The 17,389-nt window shown below is 40.9% G+C and overlaps 1 protein-coding gene across 1 annotated transcript in view; it reads right to left on the reverse strand.

The window, feature by feature from the left end:
• Nucleotides 1-16,543: 16,543 nt before the first annotated feature.
• MOSPD2 (motile sperm domain containing 2) overlaps nt 16,544-17,389 on the reverse strand; it is a 60,415-nt gene continuing 59,569 nt past the window's right edge. The window contains exon 15 of the mRNA XM_047715293.1: nt 16,544-17,281. Coding sequence (XP_047571249.1) covers nt 17,240-17,281 — 42 coding nt within the window. The 3' untranslated portion in view covers nt 16,544-17,239. The remainder of the gene's footprint in view (nt 17,282-17,389) is intronic.

The following is a 17,389-nucleotide window of genomic DNA, read 5'->3' on the forward strand; positions in this document are numbered from 1 at the left end:
AGTAATCAAAGACCTGATAAAGACAAAGCATAGAAACTTTGGCTTTCTGGGCAGATAATGAATAGGAAAAAAGGAAAACTTTCTTTACAATTTCTTATTAAGGGCACACCAGTAGTCCAAGAAAACTTTATCTTTTTAATAAAGAGAAGAGACAAATTTCAATCTTATACCAGCGTACTTTTAAAATCCGTTCACTTCAGTCTTAGTCCTGACCACACATAAAATTCTTTTCTAAAGTTTTTTGTTCACAAAACTGCTACTTTCTTTTTCCATTCAGATTTTGTCTTAAGCCTCCTTTGTCTAAGAAATCAGTTTCATTGTAGGACAAAATTATGTTCTTTTCCTTCAACAAAAATGTATTCCCTTATATCTTATCAAAAACACATCTTATTTTTCTTACATACAGAGTTACTTCCCTTATTTGTAGCAGTCTAAATTATATTTATTGGAATTTTTACTTTTAGAAACCTTAGTTTCAAGTGAAAACTAAGTAGTAACCAATTGTGAACTGCCTGTTGCACCAGAATTCTTTAGATTGACGAATTTGTGAATGTATTTTACAATTTCTAGAAACATGTTTTTTCCATCGGGCAACTTTCAGTGAAGTATAAGTTCACTGAGAAAATCAAGTATCCTCAGTTTCTCTGCAACAAGAAGCCAGAAGCAGACAAACCTCCATTCAGTCCATCACTCCATCAATGCTGTCTTATTTGGAGAAGACTTAAGTATCCAATGAAATCAAACCAATATATCATTTTACTTAGCAAAACTTCACAGTCTCAGATTACCAAAGATTTTGAAAGCTATTTAGAAGTTTACCTATAAACCTTTTTATCTATTCAACGTACTTGTTCTTAACAATTACTGATGAAAACTTCACGAGATAGACAAAATCAACCATCCTTTTTAGTCACTTTTGCTGACAAATTATAGTAGATATAATATGAATGTAACTAATAAATTCAGGTGGAATAAAAATTGACTAGTATATTTGATGTTGATAACTCCAAAAGACATGTCTATTTTAATTTACCAAAGATTATCCCAGATCATGTGAACTTGACAAACACTGGGGCTAGTTTTTATCTTTCTCATTTTTAGAATGACCAATTTTTACAAGCACTACGTTTAAATAGAGGTCTTGGGCGCCTGGGTGGCTCAGTGGGTTAAGCCGCTGCCTTCGGCTCAGGTCATGATCTCAGGGTCCTGGGATCGAGTCCCGCATCGGGCTCTCTGCTCAGCAGGGAGCCTGCTTCCCTCTCTCTCTCTCTCTCTCTCTCTGCCTGCCTCTCCGTCTACTTGTGATCTCTCTCTGTCAAATAAATAAAATCTTAAAAAAAAAATAAATAAATAGAGGTCTTATCTGCTCCTGGTACATGCTTTCATTGACCCAAATTGCTTCTGCCTCCTTTGTCCAGGGTTGTAAGGGAAGGAGGAGGTGCACAAGGGCCAACCAGTCAGGGCGGAGATTTAAAGAGGGAACAACAACAAACAGACCAAACAACCAGGTAGAAAGATTTCTTTCACTCTCCCACACCCTAGACTCATCTCTTTTAGATCACTCCCATTTCACCAGATTGGAGCATCCAAGCCTCTGAATAGCTGGATCCTTCCATCACCTGGGGATGTCTAGATCTGACTCTAATTGAGTGTTCTGTCCCCCAGAGTGTTTACCAGAGGCCCTGTCAATTCTCCAGAGAGTTCTGTTATGCCAACTTGCCTAGACTTTATTAGACAACTCTAGTTTTACCTCTAAAAGCTGTGCCACAGACCTGGCATAACTTATCCCAACAGAAATCCTTCTGACTAAAAGTAATCAGAGTAGCCATTGGATTTCAAGTGAGGACAGAATGCCAAGCTGGCAATCAGAAGTACCAAGAAGGGAGTGTTCCCTCCAAAGAATGTGCCCCTAGTCCCATTAGCCTGAATGGGATAGCCTGGGTAAGCTGCCACTGCCCTTTGCTCCAGCCATTGGAAACCAGGGGTCAGAACCCCAGGAGGACAACAGTCTCATCAGGGTCACGGAAATGGTTACTGAACCAACATGAGTGGGTTCTGTGGTAAGTCACAGATATACCAGAGTTGTGGCACAAAGTAAATTTTATTTGCAGCAAATAAGGAGATTACTGGCAATAACTTCCAAAGCAATGACTCCCTCAGCAGCAATGGACGGGTTCCTTTTATTTAGGGTTAGGATGGATGACTATTTAAATGGGGAGTCCTTGTCATCATATGTAGAGGCAGGTGTAAGGTTGCACATGTGCCTTAAGGAAACATACCTATAGATACATTGCATATTATGTAAATGAGGCTTGTGCTCCTCATTGGGTGGCGATTTTAGTATTATAATGGGGTAAAGGTAATTGTTGGTCATTCTAGAGGTCACTCCATGGTCCATCTATCTAGTCACGGGTTCACGGGTCTAACTCAAACTGGTCTAGTTGGTCTGGGCCAACTGGAGGTCTTTGTCAGAGCAGTTCACTGTTGCTTGAGGGGTGGTTTTGATTTCTATTTGCCTGAGTTAAGAGAGAAGTTGTAAAAAAAAGCTTAAGGAAAAATGTGTGGCAAAGGTCGGTGAGTGTAAGCCGGTGGGCAGTAAAGGTCGGGTTTTGGGGTCTAGCTGGTGACAGGAGTAGGAACAGGAAGTTATACTAGGTGAAAAAGTGGATTGGTTATTGCAAGTTTACTTTCCTTTAGGGGATGATGGAGGTGTCTCCCAGGAAGTTTACCTACCTAGTACTGATCAGGCAATTCCTGATTACCTGGTTTAAGATTCCATTTCTGGGAGAACCCAAGTTGTAATTACAAGTCTTGGTTTGGTTATATGGGGCTTAGCACGAGCAACTCCGTTTTGGTTCTGTTGTCTTATTTTTAACAGTTCAAAACCATTCTGAGTATTTTGGGGAGATGCCTGGATTTGCAGGCGTGTGTGAATTTCAAAGGTCCCATATTTCCTCATCTGAACAGATGAATTTCTGACATAATATTCTGTACATCCCACTGTCGAATCAAAGGGCTTTTTGAGCCAAGAGGCCTTTCCAGCACAACGCAGCACTTTTGTCACTTGAGAAGAGGGAATCTAATCTTTGTGTTGGTGGCAGAGCCCCAGGGTTTCTGCCTTTGTTCAGTGACTATTTGTAGAACCTTTTTGTAGATGCAAACTTGCCCTTTTACTCTCACTCTACGAATGGCAGGCAAAGTTGTTACACTACACAAAACAACTCTTCTTTCCCCATCTGCTTCCCAGTGACATTTTTTGGGGCCCAATCATAATCTATAAGCCTTGCCCTTTTCTCCCATCCTGGGAATACTTGGTAGTTAGCCCTAGTTTTAAGATTCTTTTTTTTTTTTTTAGTAGAAACTAGAAGAAAACAAGTTATAGTAGAGCTATGGTTGATCTAAAGGAGCTAAACAAAAAAAACCAGTGATTTCACAGATCCAACAAAGCAAAATCCATTTAGTTCACACTCAAATGAAACTTACTCACTTAATAGGAATGATTGCTAGGGGAGAGTTTGGGTAGTATTTTCGGTTTCCAAGGACCGTCCTATAATGGGAGGAAGTCATAAACAGTACCTGTTGAAGTGTCTTTTTTTATATGTGCTCTGGAGAGCCTCAGGATGTTGAATAATTGGTCCCCAGAATAAACTCTCTCTTGTTAATGGGTTTCAAACATTAAGTGAATCCATTAATTCTTGGTGGAGCTTTAAACATCTGAATTAGTTTTGCAAAGCTAAATATCAAAGTGATTTTTGAAATGAGAATAAACATAGAGCCATTTATTACTACGGATCACACCAGCAGTTCTACCAACCGAACTCTGCCAAGTAGAGGTCAGGGCAGACCCTGCATTTTTGAGTGTGGAAGATGAACCCTGCACAGGGGTATGCTCCCACCAGGATGGAAGTGGGTTAATGTCTTAATGTCTTAATGTCTTCAAGACCCATGTAGGGATGTGTTAATGGTTAGTGTTGGAAGCTGTTTGCCCTTAGGTATATTTGCTTTTTCATTTATTTAACAAATATTTATTGAGTGCCTCCCCTGCTTCAGATGCTACATTTCCAGGATGAGTTTTATTAGAATATCGGTTATATTCCACATAAGCCTCTTAGAAATTTGTCTCCCCTATCATCTCAAGTTTGAAAAGCCCACACTTGAAACAGCGCGCTTTGTCAGCCAGCTCCCAACATGACCCATCTATGCAGGTGGGAGGAAAAGACTGACCAGCTGATCTGCAATCCAGTTTTTCCCACCCTGGGGACTCATCAAGGAGAAATGACCTGAGCAAATCTTACAGATTTGCTAGTTGGAATTCTTGATGGTGTTGGCTAACTGGGAGTTCTTACCTATGGAATGTTTTTATCAGGATGTACCAGGTTCATGTAGGATTACTTATGGTAACTGTATCCGGAATTTATGGATTTCTGGGACATGATCAGCTAGAAAATGTCCATTTTACTTATCAAAGCATAAAATGAAGTTTCGTGACGAAACTATCTCCTTTTGTGTAAGTGATGCTTTGTGTATTAAGTCTGGGCCAGGGCTACCCCCATGGAAAGCTGTGAGTCCTTGAGGCTAGAGAGCATATCTTATTCCTCTTTGTAACATTGTGCCCAGCACAGTGTATGGCACCTGGAGAACACTCAGTACATATTTAATTCATGTTAAAGAATATACATACATAACACAAATGGCCACAAGCCAGTTATCTAGCAAAAATCTGAAAAGATCATACAGCTCCTGATCACAACTGTTGGAGCCAAAGGGGTGGTGAATAGTCAATAGAAATGGGGAGGCCCTTAGGAAAAAGGACTTTGGAATAAAAGGCAGGAGTCCTTTAGATTAGGGCTTTTGAAACTTTAATGTGCCTATGAATCACCTGGGGACCTGGGAACTTGTCTACATGCAACTTCTTTTTTTTTTTTAATCATTTTTTTAATTTATTTTCAGCATAACAGTATTCATTGTTTTTGTACCACACCCAGTGCTCCATGCAATCCGTGCCCTCTCTAATACCCACCACCTGGTTCCCCCAACCTCCCACCCCCCCACCTCTTCAAACCCTTCAGATTGTTTTTCAGAGTCCATAGTCTCTCATGGTTCACCTCCCCTTCCAATTTCCCCCAACTCCCCATGTCCTCCATGCTATTTGTTATGCTCCACAAATAAGTGAAACCGTATGATAATTGACTCTCTCTGCTTGACTTATTTCACTCAGCATAATCTCTTCCAGTCCTGTCCTTGTTGCTACAAAAGTTGGGTATTCATCCTTTCTGATGGAGGCATCATACTCCATAGTGTATATGGACCACATCTTCCTTATCCATTCGTCCGTTGAAGGGCATCTTGGTTCTTTCCACAGTTTGGCGACCGTGGCCATTGCTGCTATAAACATTGGGGTACAGATGGCCCTTCTTTTCACTACATCTGTATCTTTGGGGTAAATACCCAGTAGTGCAATTGCAGGGTCATAGGGAAGCTCTATTTTTTTTTTTTTACATGCAACTTCTGATGCAGCAAATCTAGGATGGAACTTGAGATGGTCTTTTCTAACATTCCTAAAGTCTTGTTAGCCGAACTATGGTCTGGGCATTGCAGTATCAGCATGACCTAGGCTGTTTGAAATGCAGAATCTTTGGCCCTGCCCCAGCCTTTCCTAACCAGATTTTGGCTCATTTTTCATCAGATTCCTGATTCCTTTGAATATACTCTTTGAAAAGGTCCAACGACTGTTTATTGATTTCCCCCTAAGGTTTCCAGGCTCTACTTCAGAAGTGGTATTTTTTCTGGTGCCTCTATGTCTCCATCATAATCAACTGGATTTTCTAAGCTCATTGCTAAGGGGCAGCCAAGCAGATTTCTATCCCTTGTACTTTTCTGAAACCATCAAACTTTGAACTTCCAATCCATTTGACTCAAGCCATGTTTGTTTAGGGACTGCCTGGTAAATAGTCTGATACAATTATGCATGCTGTTTACTGGAGGGCAGGAAAATACAATACTGAATAATAAATCCTGTGGACAAGAAAAGGAATGTGGAAATTTCGCCTATAATGAAGTCAAAATACTAGATTCAGTTGTTATAGAAAGATGTCAGAGGAGTAAATAAAAAGCATTTACATATAGGTAACTCACAGAGTCACCTCTTTTTCTGTCCCCTGAGAACCTTTAACAAAAATGTGTATTGATTTTAAGCCATGCAATGGAAGGGTTAATAGGTACAAGTTGCCAAAGACCAGTACCAGCACCACTGAAATTCACAGATGTAAGTGAAGAAGAAAATGCTACTGGCACAAAGTGAGATACTCCGTAGAATTTCTGTCTTCAGAGAAACATCAAGATGCAAAGAAGACTCAAAAAGGCAATGCCATTAACACAGAGAAGCAGGCTGAGATGAAAAGGATTATACGCACTTCTATCCAAGTCTGCCAGCACTTAGGAAGTGCCATTAATTTTAAACATACTTACATTTAATGTCTATAATAGGCTCCCCTAAATTAGGATTCTCATAATGCCCTTGAGGTCTTCTTGGATTTACCCTTAGTGAGGGAAAGCCCACAAAGGCAGATGTATTTCCTGGAGGTGATAACTGCCGTTGGGTCATGAGCTAGACCCAAAGCTGTGTGTGGGTTGGCTAAAATCCTGCTGAGCAGAGAGCTGGCAGGCTCTCGTGAGCTTCCATCTGAGCAAGTTGCAAACACGTTTCACATCCTTAACTGATCTATAGAAAGGTAACAGGCAAATATTGGTGCGGATGGGGTAAGAAGGAAGGGAGAATCAGACCTGTGCAATCTGGCCATGAGTAAAATATAAACTAGCTGTAGACTAAAATGGAATGTGGAAATGTAAACCCACAGAAAGGTCTCTGAGATTGAAGGCAGCTTTTAGTTACAGTGCACACTCCGCCATGTTTAATTAACTTTACAAAGAGAAGTTAGAAAGTGAGAATAGGAGGGGCTATACTGGGGCTTTATCAAAAAAATGTCCCGTCCTTTATTTACAAGTGTCATGGCATTTTAACTTTGAAACATCACCTTTGGCTCCAACTGCAATTTCACTTGCAGTCTGTGCAATGTCCGTTAAAACTCCCAGCACAGTGTTTCCCAAAGTGTGTTCTTAGGCTACTCAGTCCCAAAATATATTGCTTGAAAAGGGGATTCCATTGGTTTCAAAAATTTGGGAAATAGATAGATTTGTTATGCACCTTAGTACACTGAAGATCCTGAGAAATTCTATGGAGGAAAACCCTGGTTTTGTTTAATGCAGCGTTTCTCAAGATTATAAGATGATGGAGACCTTTTGGCCTAGCGTAAATGGTGGAATGGGTAGTGTAAGGGATCTCCTTGGGGAAATGCAGAGCTGTGGACCTCGAGAATAGCACCCGAGAACCACTGGTATTCATAGAGCTGTAGTCCTCTTGGCTGTGATGTAAGTCAGGTAAGAAAAGCTGGGGGAAGCTCCCTCCCTCATCAACATTTGAGTGATCCCAAACACTCTCCTGCTCCAGTGAGTCCGTGGAAAATGACAGAAGGAATGTCTTTGTGAGGCTTGAGGAGAAAATGGCCCTTCTGATGTACAGTTCCCAGCAGGGCTGCAGACCAGGTATTCTGGGTTCTTTGCGAACTGTCACCATCTCTTATATGATATTTTCCTGATAGCATCAGGTTATTTGCTTTGCCTAAGCTGTATTTGGTAAATGTTAATTCATTGATGTGTATGGGGGACAAATTGAGAAATGAGAGAGGGGAAGCCTAGCCTAGAACTTTGTCTATTTTTTATTGATGTATAATTGACATAAAACATTAGTTTCAGGTATACAACATAGTGATTTCATATTTGTGTATATAGCAAAATGATCACCGCAGTAAGTCTGGTTAACATTATCACACAGTTACAATTTATTTTCTTGTGATGAGTACTTTTTTCTCTCTCAGTAACTTTTAAAAATTTTATTTTTATTTTTTAAATTAACATAATATATTGTTTCAAGGGTTCTTTTAGTGACTCTCAAATCTGCAGTTCAGTGTTATAAAGTGTAGTCACTATGCTATATTATATCCCCATGATGTTTATTTTATAACTGGAAATTTGTACCTTTCAAACCCCCACTCCCACTCCCAGTCATCCACCTCTGGCAACCACAGAGTTTGTGTTCTGTATCTATGAGGTCAGTTTTTCTCTGTTGTTTTCTTCTTATGTTTTGTTTCTAGATTCCACACATAAGTGAGATCTTAGGGTATTTGTCTTTGTCTGACTTATTTCGCTTAGAATAAGGCTCTCGAGGTCCAGCCATGTTGCCATAGATGGCAAGATGTCATTTCTGTTATTTTACAGCTGGATAATATTGCATTATATACCCACCACCTTCTTCTGTTGATGGACATTTAGGTTCTTTCCATTGTCTTGACTATTGTAAATAGTGCTGCAGTGGAACATAGGGGGCAGCTATCTTTCCAAATTAGTGTTTGTGTTTTCTTTAGGTAAATACCCAGAGGTGGAATTGTTGCATCAAACGGTAGTTCTATTTTTGATTTTTTGAGGAACCTCCATACTGCTTTCCATAGTGGCTACACCATGTTACATTTCTACCAAGAGTGAACAAGGGTTCCCTTATTTCCACATCTTTGCCAATGCTTGTTATCTCTTATCTTTTTGATACTAGCTATTCTAACGGGTATCAGGTGGTATCATTATGGTTGTGATTTGCATTTCCCTGATGATGAGTGTTGTTGAGCACCTTTTTATGTACCTTTTGGGCATCCATATACTTTTTTGAAAAAAAAATAGACAATCTGAATAGACATTTCTTGTCTATTTTTAAAATCTGATGGTTTGGGATTTTGTTTTTTGTTTGTTTTGCTATTGAGTTGTATGAGTTCTTCATATATTTCGGATATTTGCCCCTTGCCAGATAAACTATTTGCAAATATGTTCTCCCTTTCTGTAGGTTGCCTTTTCATTTTGTCGATGGCTATTTTTTGCTGTGCAGAAGCTTCTTAGTTTGATGTAGTCCCACTTGGGTATTTTTACCTTTGGTGTCAAATCCAAAAGAAAAATCACTGCCGACACCAATGTCTAGAAACTTACTGCTTATGTTTTCTTCTAGGGGTTTTATGATTTCAATTCTTAACATTCCAGTCATTAATCCATTTTTAGTTAATTTTTATATATGGCATTCCCAGCACCATTTTTTATTCTTGGCTCCTTTGTTGTAACTTAATTGATGGTCTGTGTGTGTGTTTATTTCTGGGCTATCTAGTCTGTGTCATTGATTTATGTGTCTGTTTTTATACCAGTACCATACAGATTTGATTGCTATAGCTTTGTAATACAGTTTGGAATCAAAAGCCTGGTGCCTCCAGCTTTCGTTCTTCTTTCTCAGGATTGGTTTGGCTATTCAGGGTCCTTTGTGGTTCCACACAAATTTTAGGATTGTTTGTTCTATGAAAAAATGTCATTGGAGTTTTGCTAGGATCTGCATTCAATCTGTAGATTGCTTTGGGTAGTATCAGCATCTTAACACAATTCTTCCAAATGATGAATACAACATGCTTTCATTTACTTGCATCTTTGATTTTTTTTTCATTTATGCCTTATAGTTATTAGTGTGTGGGTTTTTCTCTTCCTTGGTTAGGTTTTTTCCTAGGTATTTTTGTGATGCAGTTGTAAATGCAGTTGTTCTCATTTCTCTTTCTGATAGTTCATTACCAATGTATAAAAACACAAGATTTCTTTTTTTTTAAAACAGATTTCTGTATATTGATTTTGTATCCTGCAACCTTATTAAATTTGTTGATCAGTTCTAACAGTTTTAATGAAGTCTTTCAGGATTTCTGTATATAATGTCCTATGCAGACACACTGTCATGTCTACAAATAGTAACAGTTTTACTCCTTCCTTTCCAATTTGGATACCCTTTACTTTTTCCCTTGCTTTTCTTTCTTTCTCGCTCTGGCTAGGACTTAAAATGCTATGTTGAATGAAAGTGACAAGAGTGGGCAGAGAGATAACCCCCCTCTTTTTTTTAACCCACTGAGCCACCCAGGTGCCCCCCCCCCGCTTTTTTTTAGAGTGTGCATGTGCATGCATGTGTCTACAGGCGGGGGAGGCGGTACAGATGGAGAGAGAGAGAATCTTAAGCAGGCTCCACATCCAGCACCAGCCAATCTCATGACCCTGAGACCATGACCAGAGTGAAAACAAGAGTGGGATGCTTAACTGACTGAGCTACCCAGGCGCCCCTGAGAGAGAACTTTTCGGACCAAATGATGAGCTGAGAGTCACTGTGAGGAAGTGAGGTGGGAAGGTTGGGATAGAGAATTCGAGGCAGAGATGGGACCTGTTCCATGAAAGGGAGCATGTGCAAAATGACCTCCAAAGGCTGAAGGAGCAGTAAGACTGAAGAAAAAGGCTGACAAGTCCAGCTTGACAAGAAATGGTTTACTAAGGAGATTTATAGATAGAAGCCTGTCTTGGGTGGCAGCAAGACAAGTAGATCTCCACCGCCTCACCTCCCATAAGACCTGCTTTTATAGCCCTAGAAGCTGTGGGGTAGGTGCTAAGAGACCACACAGGAGGAGAATGTTGGAGAATATTTGAGTGTCATAGTTCTATCTCCAAGGCAGATCAAGGACATTATGCCCCAAGGGTACACTTAAGGATGTGGATAAATAAAGGAAAGAATGTGGGAGTGGGGCTGCTCTCTAGAAGGTTTTAGGTCAGAGTGGTCATCATGGAGGATTTGATCAAGATGGCATTAGTCTGGTTCATACAGGACGAAACCATAAAGAGGGAGGAAGACGAGGAAAGGTGAGGGTGTGAAGTTAGGCAAGGGCCAGATCTTCCAGGAGCTGGTAGGCCAAATTAGGAGCTGTAATCATGGGCTGAGCCATGGAAGCCATCTGAGGGTTTTGATCTGGGGAGTGGTATGATAGGATAATGCATTTTCAGTGAGTCCTGAATATCCCTGGACTATAAAGAGTCAAAGTGGATGTCCAGATACTGCCTGAGATTGTTGCAGAAGTCAAGTGAGAGATGCTGTGGATTAAAGAAGGGAGGTGGCAGTGGAGAGGGAGAGAGAAGTAGAGAGTAGAGGGGCCCTGTGGGGTCAAGGGTGAAGGTCAAGTTTATAACTGGTATAAATGAATGGAGAGTGGTGCCATTCATTGAGAAGCGGTCTGGAAGATCAGGTCTAGGGGAAGATCAGGAGTTGGTTTTGATGTTTGGTGAGGGACATTTGGAACTGCTAAGCTGGCAAAGGATACATATGTCTAGACTTAGAATAGTAAGTTTATCTAGTTAGAATGTCCAAGGGTTAATGGCTTACCAATGCTAATTGCAGCCCTGGGTATTGAGGAGATCACCTATGAGGACAAAGGGAAAGGAGCCCAGGCCTATATTAACATCTTAAAGACTTGGTGGAGGAAGATAAGCCAATAAAGTACATTGAAGAGTGTTAATGTGAGAAGAAAAAGCAGAAACCTGGTAGTTGGTATAGCCAAATGCTGCTTTGGAAGAACTCACTTCAAATTCCAACTGAAGCAGGTCCATTGGATGAAGTGACAAGGAGGTCATTGTTGGGCCTTAGCAAGTACTTTTTTTCTGGAGTGATGGGAATAGACACTAAAATGGAGTCACATCACAGGGAGCAAGAGGGAAGTGGAGATATGGTGAGGACACTTCCTAACGATGTTGAAGAGCAAGGCTAGATTCCAGTTCTGATTTTGGTCTCACCTATGGGATCAACCTCACTTATATCTGGCCCTCAACTCATAGAATCAAGGGGGGGGGGTCTGTTCCACTCAATGTAGCATGATAGATGTGATTTTTTTTTTCCTCGTTCATTCTCATTTCTCTTGTGCCTCTTAAGACACTCTTGATGGTGGTTCTAGTTTTGAAGACATAATATGTATATTTATGGTACTCTATCCCCTTCCCAAATAAAGCCAACTAAATACTTTATCTGGTATTAAAATGAAGGTTTGGACTCACCAAGGTAAGAGTTACTATCTCCATCTCTCTTGTGGCAACTTTCTAATGAATTCTCGGGGAAATTCTGAGTATACTCAGAATTTAGACATAACTTTAGATGTGAATTCCTCTATCAGATACACCCTTACCTTTAATGACTAAGCTCTTAAGTAGGTTAAATGATCCCAGAGTAGTAAATATTTGAAAGGAAGCTTTGCTTTTTATATCCATTTCCTTTTACCTTACCTTTTTAGCAACTTACTAGTTCAGCCACATTAAAAGAAAAGTTAAATTTTGCTCGACTGTCATACTTGTTATTGCTCCCAATAACCTCATCCCTCTTCACTCCCTTAAAAGGAAGCAGCTTGAGTCATAGAGTTAGAATATTGGAAAAGTGCCCCAAACACATTTTTGACATTTAGTTTATGACAGAGAAGAGTGATTTGGTATTTGACTCAAGTTGTTCAAGCACATTTGCCTATCAGCGGGCAAAAGCAATTCAGGGCAAATTGAACTACAAATAGTAATCGTACTGAATGAGTCTGTATGCTAGTATTAGAGCAAGGACCTGGTGCCAAAAAAGTAGAGGATTATTGGAGTGGGAAAGACAAATGATTCCCTTCTTTGTCATTGTCCCAGTTCCAGCAACAGGGGACAGGCATAATATTAAGAGTTTGGTGGATTCTTGCAGTCAGAAACAAGAAGTCCTACATAGAGAGAAGGGGAGAGCAACTCTGAATTTTGAGGCAATAGTGAGTCAATGCAGGATTGTTCTGGAGGACTTCTAAAAACTAGTGAGATTTTTCAACACACACACACACACACACACACACACACACATATCTCTGTTGTGACCTGGAAATTTGCAGGGAACTTTCTGGAATAGTAGAATTCAGTGTGCTGGAATTTGACCCAAAGTCAGTTGGACAGTACAAATGCTGGGAATCATGATGTTAAGTTTTTGTAAGAAAAGAATTTTCCCCCTTAGTTTTAAACCTTCTCATGTAGCTACCTTCACAGAGCATATTTATGTCCAAGAAAACTAATGTAATTAAACTAATTGAAGTGAGTGGGTTATTCCAAAAGGGAAAGTTGAAAAACTGTTTTTCACTAGAGCTTTGTTTACAGAAGCACACAATTACCGGAAGTCCCCTTTGGCCTAGCATGTTAATCCATTGTAAGAATGTTTCTGGGGTGTATAATGAACAAATGTAGAAAATACTGGTTACATACTTTTCCTTAATACGTGTGTGCACTGAAGCTGTGAGATCGGAGAAAGCCAACTGGGATAGAGGCCTCCTGTCCCCATGCCTGTCATTCGGTGCCTAACACAATTCGAGGCTATTTTTTTTTCATGTGCAGGAATCTGTGAATTCAGAGCAGTCAGTCAGGCTGGGTAGGGTTGGTTTAGCTTTCTGAGCCTCTGTCTCCTGATCTGCAAAATGGGGGGACCAGATTGGATGTGCTTGCAGATCCTACCCAACACACCCTGTACAACCCTCCCCCCTTGAGTGGGGGGGCAGAGCTAGTGTATATGGGATAGCACTCTTAGAATCCAAGTTAGCTTATAGAGCAGAAGGGATCTTGCAGATGTCATTAAGATTCTTCATCAGTTACCTCTGAGCTCATCAGGAGGCAGATTGTCCCCGGTGGGCCTGGCCTAATCAGGTGAGCCCTTAACTGGGCCAGGCCCTCCCTGAAAGAAGAGATTTGAAGTGAGAATAGCCATGTTGTGAACTGCCTATCCAGGGGGCTGTTTAGCAAAGGCGTGGGAATGACTCTAGGAGTTGAGAGCAGTCCATGGCTAATAGCTAGCAAGAACTGGAGGACCCTAGTTCAGCCCCTAGAAAAGGGATTCTACCAACAACCCGAAGGCACTTGGAAGTAGATCTTGATCCAGTTGAGCCTCCAGGGAGGATGCAGTTGGGTGACAGCATCGTTGTAGTGTTGTAAGACCTTGAGCCAAGAAGAACAACACAGCCCTGCTGTGCCAGGCTCGACACACGCAAATCATGAGATAATTTGTGTTGGTTTTCAGATGGTAGATTTGTGGTCATTTGTTACATGGAAACAGAAACCTTAAATGCTCTGATTTTATTGAACACAAGACTCCTTGAGGTCACTAGACTGGCTGAGACAACTGTGAGCCACATGGGTAGGAGAGGCCCTTCTCTGGAATGCTAGATAAATCTCTGACAAGGTTGACGGAACAAGCCAGAACCCTCCATCCAAGTAAATAGTACATGGACCTGTAGGTTTCAAACCTTTTTCAAGGTACGGTCTGTAGCTTAGAATACCAAGAAACTTACTTTTCCAGCCAAGGGTCTTGAGCGGCAATTGTCTTGTCATCTCTGCTTCTCTTTAAGTAGTTTATCTTCTCCTTTCCCCTCCTGCTGTTTGGTGAAGGTAAAGTTCTCAGATCTATTCTCTGAACATTTTAAACTATTACTCGGACAGGCTCTGGGTGGTTGTAAAACAGATAGGCATTAGACCTGGGAGACTAGTTCAGGCTCTTGGCTCTGAAGGCAACTAGCCACATGACCTTGGGCCAGAGAACTATTTCTCTGGCCCTGGGTTTCCTTCTGTGTAAAACATAAGACCTTATTTTGTATTCCCAGACTGCTGAGGACAAAGGAGTGTGGACCAGCTGCTCGAGTTTCAAGAACCACTCAAATTCTCCCTTTAGAAAGACTTGGAAATGTGTACCTATTTTGCCCCTCTGGGTCAAGGAGATGTTCCTCTATATTCTTGACTGTTGAATCAGTTGTCTCAAATACTTTGACATGTGTAGATCATCATTTTTTTTTTTTTTGCATGGCAGGGGACACCAGTGGGTACGGACAGTTAGAGAATCTTTAGACAATACAGGGAGGTAATTTTATTCGTGGAAGGACAAAATTACGAAGATGTGGAAGAGTCTAATATTTTTATTGGATTGTTACAAATCTAAGGGAAACTTAGGGATGGACTATTGCAAGATCAATTCCGTGTGTGTTGTTTTGAAGCGGTGTGGGTGCAGTGGTGGAAGGAAACATCTGACTGAAGTATTTTTTGGAAGGGATACTCCTTCAGAGGATTCGAGGCAGCCAGTCATCACTACCCTTCTAAAGCGTGTCCCTTGACCTGGGCACTAGAATTAAGAGTGGGGTAGCAAGAAGGCAAGGGTAGGAGTACAAAGGAGGGAAACATTTGGAGAACTGATGATTGGCTTTGAATGAGGTGGGATATTCAGTAAGATCAACCCAGGTGTGGAAGGTTCTAGGAAAATGGGATGGAAGGTGGTGGGGGCAACAGCAGCAAAAGCAAGGCCAGCCTCTCCAGGGCTGCTTTAAGTGCATTCTTTTCCATCCTTGTCACACTCGTCCTGCATAGCGGCCCTAGGATTATCAGCCTCAGAGACGAGGAAACTGAGGCCCAAGGAAGTCAATGAACATTGCTGTCACAGAGGGCAGCTGCACCCAGCTAGCCTGACTGCAGAGCCCTCACTCCTAACCACCTTTGCCTCCAATGGAACAGATGGGACAACTTCCATTCTGTCTTCCCGGGGTGGGGAGAGAAAGGGAGCCCAGTGCTTCTGGGGGCTGATGTTGTTTGGACATCAAGGACTTTGAGTTGTTGGTGAAAACTTAGGGAACAAAGCAGACGATGGTTGTAAAGGAACCAGCCCTTCCTTAGCTGGAACTTTCCTCATGGGAGCTTTTGTTTCCTAGAAAATTGTATCTTTTAGGAAAGCAGGGCATGGCCTCACAGTCCTAGGTAGATGTGTTCCTTCTTGGTAGGTCACCATTTTGTCTTTGTTGTAGCTCTGTTCTGAATTTTTCTCATCATTTTGTGTTTTCACTTCCTTTTCAGTTTAGAAGATGGGTCTGTCCCATTCATTCTATTTTTTTTTTATGGAGTGGTAGCTGCCACGTGGGGGTTATGTTCCAGGGGTGAGGGGACCACACCAATAATCCTCAGGCCCCCCCCCCCCAACCACACCCACGAGACCCAGGAGCCAGGTAGGGCTGTCTCTCCACAGCCTGCTTCCTGCTGGTTCCTGTCAGGCAGGAAGGTGTACTAGGACTGAGAAGACGTTGGGTGGTTCTGGCTCATGTGGGGCAGCCTAGAGAAGGTTCCATGACAGAGCTTATGGTCTTGACAGTGAGTCCAGTGTTACAAAGAGCTCTACTGAAGAGTAGCCTGACCCTGACCCGGGTTGAGAAGAAATGGGACACATGAAGGACAGGTTCACCTGATAACACAATTGTAATTCTGGAAGCTCACGGCACTGTCCTTATAAAAATGCAAAGCAGGTCCAAAAGAAATTAATGTGATATTTGAAAGGTCAGAGTGTGCCTGAACATTGATTTTAAGATGCTTTATCAATTAGAGACCAGAAGTTTTTCCTGATGATATTTATTTCATAAATGTAATTATTTTTCTAAAACATATTAAAATAGAAAACATGTTTTTTGATCAATTATACAAAGAAAATACCAATATAGTAATAAAAATACTGAAAATATATGAAAAGCACCAGAATATTAGAGAAATTACACTGGCAACAATTCTAGGAATATATTTTTTTTGCAATTGTACAATAAAGTGCTATTAAATCCAGTCAAAATTAGTGGCAAGATATAAAAACAGTTATGGTATTATTATGAAATTTGAGGCTAGGTTTAACCGCAACTGCATTTTTAGGCTACTTTCAGATCAAGCTAATGATAGTTTATTAATGTTTTCGTGGAAAGTCTATTAATTTCCATTCTCAAGTGAAAACAATCTAAATCTCGGTGTTGATCCTTGGTCATTTGCTCATGAATAGCCAATGACAAGATAAAAAAATAAAATTATCATCAGAATCCTTAGAGTAATAATCATACAAAATGTGATGAAATGAGACAGAAGAAAATCGAATGTAAATATGTGATTAGTTAAGACAAGACCAAAAGTTTAGGAGCCTTTGATTTTATGGTTAATTTTCAGTCATCTTGCATAGTCACAATGAATAGACACACAAACATTAACAAGATAGGTTATTCAATTGAACCCGCCAGACATCGGGGAAGAACAACTTAGTGAGTCAATGTCATTTTCACTGGAAACATTAAAGGGACACTGTTAACAGCACGCTTCCAATTCTGACCAGCGAGTTCCTCATGTCTTTGCCGAGGAACAGAAAACATACACAGATACTTTGGGGTTAGAAGCTAGGCAGGCCGGGGATGTGACACAGAAGGGGACACCGCTGTGCACACACACAGAGAGATACTGTGGCCAGTACTTAGGATGTATTGAAGTCACTTTCACGTCTGGAGTTGGCAGACTACAACAGAAAAACCCAAATTAAGACAAAGCATCAGACCAGTGTCCTCTTAAGGTTTTATTTCTAGGCCATTTTTGAGGGGACTCTATCGTATCATGATTTACAACT

The sequence above is a fragment of the Lutra lutra genome, chromosome X, assembly GCF_902655055.1.
Source record: "Lutra lutra chromosome X, mLutLut1.2, whole genome shotgun sequence".
Taxonomy (NCBI): Eukaryota; Metazoa; Chordata; class Mammalia; order Carnivora; family Mustelidae; genus Lutra; species Lutra lutra.